The sequence below is a fragment of the Carlito syrichta genome, unplaced genomic scaffold (genome assembly GCF_000164805.1).
Source record: "Carlito syrichta isolate Samal-C Ts95f unplaced genomic scaffold, Tarsius_syrichta-2.0.1 Scaffold288049, whole genome shotgun sequence".
In the NCBI taxonomy this organism is placed as follows: domain Eukaryota; kingdom Metazoa; phylum Chordata; class Mammalia; order Primates; family Tarsiidae; genus Carlito; species Carlito syrichta.
Window position 1 is genome coordinate 247,797 of NW_007232145.1, and position 2,998 is coordinate 250,794.

Genomic DNA, 2,998 nt, shown 5'->3' on the forward strand with positions numbered 1-2,998 from the left:
GCCTGTCCGCGGGGCAGCCGACGGCCAGCGGCACCTAGATGCTGACCGGGAAGGCCTCACCTCCTAGACCGACCTGCGGAAGCCAGGCCCAGCCCCGTCCACTCACCCGTGTCCTCTTCCCGATAGTCCGGGTTCAGGCTGGCGGTGGTGCAGGTGCACTCCAAGTGCTCCTCCAGCCTCACCTGGACCTCTTTTAACTTTGGCTTCTTCCTGACGTACTCCACCTTGGCCACCTGTGCGAGAACAGAGCCCAGCTGTGAGCACCCCGGGCGCCAGGACGGCATGGGACCGGGCTGAGAGGGAGGCAAGGGCGGCCCAAGCTGCGACCCCTCGCGGTGGGGACGGCAGGAGTGCCAGGGGAGGCAGCACAAGCCACGGCGCAGGATCTTGTGGCTGGGTCCCGTTGGGTTGGAAATAAGTCCCGAGGCTCACGCAGGCCTGGGGCCCGCGGCAGGAGCTGGAGACGCAGGCGGCCTAGGACAGCATCTGCTGTGCACACACACGTGCCGGGAAGTACTTCAAACCCGTTCATCGTTGTTAAAGAACAAAAAGTCACAGCCCGGGCCCTCGCGGGGCAGTCCTGGCGCCTGCCCGCCACACGGAGGAGAGGTGGCGAGCGCTGCCCGCGTCGGTGGAGCTGGGCTGGGATCGGGCGGTCGTGGGCCGGAGAGGCGAAGACCCCTGTGCCGTGCCCGATGGGGTGCCCCCATTCCCTGACCCGGGCGGGCCGGGCAGACCCGCCTGAGGCTTCCCAGGCCCAGCCTCTCCCAGCACCCAGAGGTAGTCTGGTCCTCAGAGCCACAGGCCAGGGACCCCAGACCAATGAGGCCACTAGATGGACCTAGGAGGAGGGCTGGGCTGCCGGGAGCCCAGATGGATCAGGTGGCCAGCGGCCCCTCTTGGGATGGCGTCTGTGCGTCAGGGGCCACAGCTGCCTGTAGCCTCCCAGGCACAGAACCACACACAGGCCCCACCCGGCCAAGAGAGAGTCGACCACCGGGCACCCCAGAACCCCATCAAGAAACCAAGGCCTAGTTCTTCGGGGCGGGCGTCCCAGGTACCCACCGCCCCGCCGGGCCTGTGGCGAGAACACTCCCACACTTACACGTGTACAACGCACACAGGCCCCATCACGAGAACACAACCACACACACGCCTCACCATGGGAACACAACTCCGCATGCATACATATACTCACGCACGCACGCACAGTGCACACATCCCACCACGGGAATGCAACCCCACTCATACATACATAAACACACACACACATGCTCACCTGGTCATGAGAACGCTCCGCCCCCACACACGCCTGCACACACAAATCATACACGCCCGTCGTGGGAATGCAACCCCCACGTGCACACACATCCACACAGTGCACGCGCACGCCTGGTGCCAACAGACACCTCATACAGGACCAGGGGAGCATCTACTCGGGCAGCAGCCCAGCGCTGGGCACAGAGCCGGGGGACCGCACGCCCTCCGTCCCGGTGCAGAGGCGAGGACTACGGGACGAGACTTGGCTCCCCCGACCTCCTTCCTCATGGGAGCCAATGTGCACCCGATCCTAGCCACCCCGTGAGGAGGCAGGACTGTCGCCTTCGCTTACAGAAAAGCAAACGGAGGCACGGGCAGGCCCCCTTCCCCAGAGCGACCCTACCAGCCCGTCCCTAACTACTAGTCTGTCATGCCTGTTGCCGGAGGCACATGCAGGGGAACGGCGGCCATCACCTTCTGCCCCACCCTATGGGGCTAGGCACACAGTAGGTGCTCTGGGCACGCAGTAGGCATCCCGTCTGTGCCAACAGAACCAGTCCTGCAGCGTTTCCAGGGTCCAAGTCCAAGAAGAGCCCTCAGGGATGACCCATTCCACCCCTCGCTGTTCACTGGGAAAACTGAGGTGGAAAGGGGCAGAGCCCAGGCCACCCCCAAGGACACAGAGGTCAAGGAAAGCTCCCTGCCGGGGCAGTGAGGAGACCGCAGCTGAGACCAGAAGCCCCCACCCGGTGGCCCTGCTTCCGGGGGCAGCCAGGAGGGGTTTGCAGGAAGGGACCGCTTCGCGGCCTCCTTGGGGCTTCTGGACACCAGGCGTCAGAAGGACCCCAGGCAGAGGGTCAGCTCCACACCCCGGACCGGGCAGCCCCGCCCACAGGCCAGCCGGGCCCTAAGCACTAGGATCAGGTTCACCAGGCCCAAGAGGCTGCCTGGCAGCATTAATGGTTAACCCGCGGTGCAAAGGGTGCCGGGCGCCCGGCGGGCGTGAGCGGTGCGGGCCGGGCCGCCTCAGGTGCGCACAGGCTGGGCATGAGCTCAGCAGGTGTAGGGTGTGGGCACTCGGGGTCAGGGGCCAGCCCAGGAGCGGCCTGGCCCGGGAGGTTTCGCGACATCACAGAGCACGAGAGAAACCGGGAGTGCAGGGCAGCCCTCCCTCCGAGGCAGCAGCCCGGACGGGGCTCCGCCTGCCCGACATGGCCACTCGGAGCCCTTGGGCCAGCCCGAGGCAGCCAGACCTCCACCTCCCAGTCTGCGAAGGGGAAACCAGCCCCGACCCCCGACCCAGGCGGCGTGGTATTGAGGAATGAGTGAGTTCACACTGGCAGAGGCACCCAGGGCTGAGGACGGTCTGCGTCCTCGCCAAGCCTGACAGCCCAGCCAGCCCTAGGCTCCAGATGGGAGGCTGAGCCTGGAGGCCCTGAGGCTGCCGCCCCAGCCCGCTTCCCAGTCCCCGGCCTCAGCGGGCATGCTGCCACCCCTGCAGGCAGAGAGCAGGCCCCAGAGCGACCCCGTAAAGGGCCCTGGCGCGTGAGCAGCTCTCCTCCTGGGGAGGAATCTCAACAGGACCCAAGAGGAACCACAGGGGCTACCCGGACCCGGGTCTCCCCAGCGCTCTGCGAGTGAAGGAGTGCCATCCGCCCAAGCAGCAAGCAGGAGCCCGGAGGTGCGCTGGCCGGGCCCAGGCCCCTCCTCCCCTCCGCCCCTCCGCCCCTCCCCAGGT

The 2,998-nt window shown here is 66.7% G+C and overlaps 1 protein-coding gene across 1 annotated transcript in view; it reads right to left on the bottom strand.

Moving 5' to 3' along the window:
• Positions 1–2,998, bottom strand: part of PDGFA (platelet derived growth factor subunit A) — a gene marked incomplete at its 5' end in the record, with an annotated part of 12,676 nt that overhangs the window by 2,954 nt on the left and 6,724 nt on the right. Inside the window, one exon of the mRNA XM_021710087.1 lies at positions 107–233. Within this exon, the coding sequence (XP_021565762.1) occupies positions 107–233 (127 nt within the window). The remainder of the gene's footprint in view (positions 1–106; positions 234–2,998) is intronic.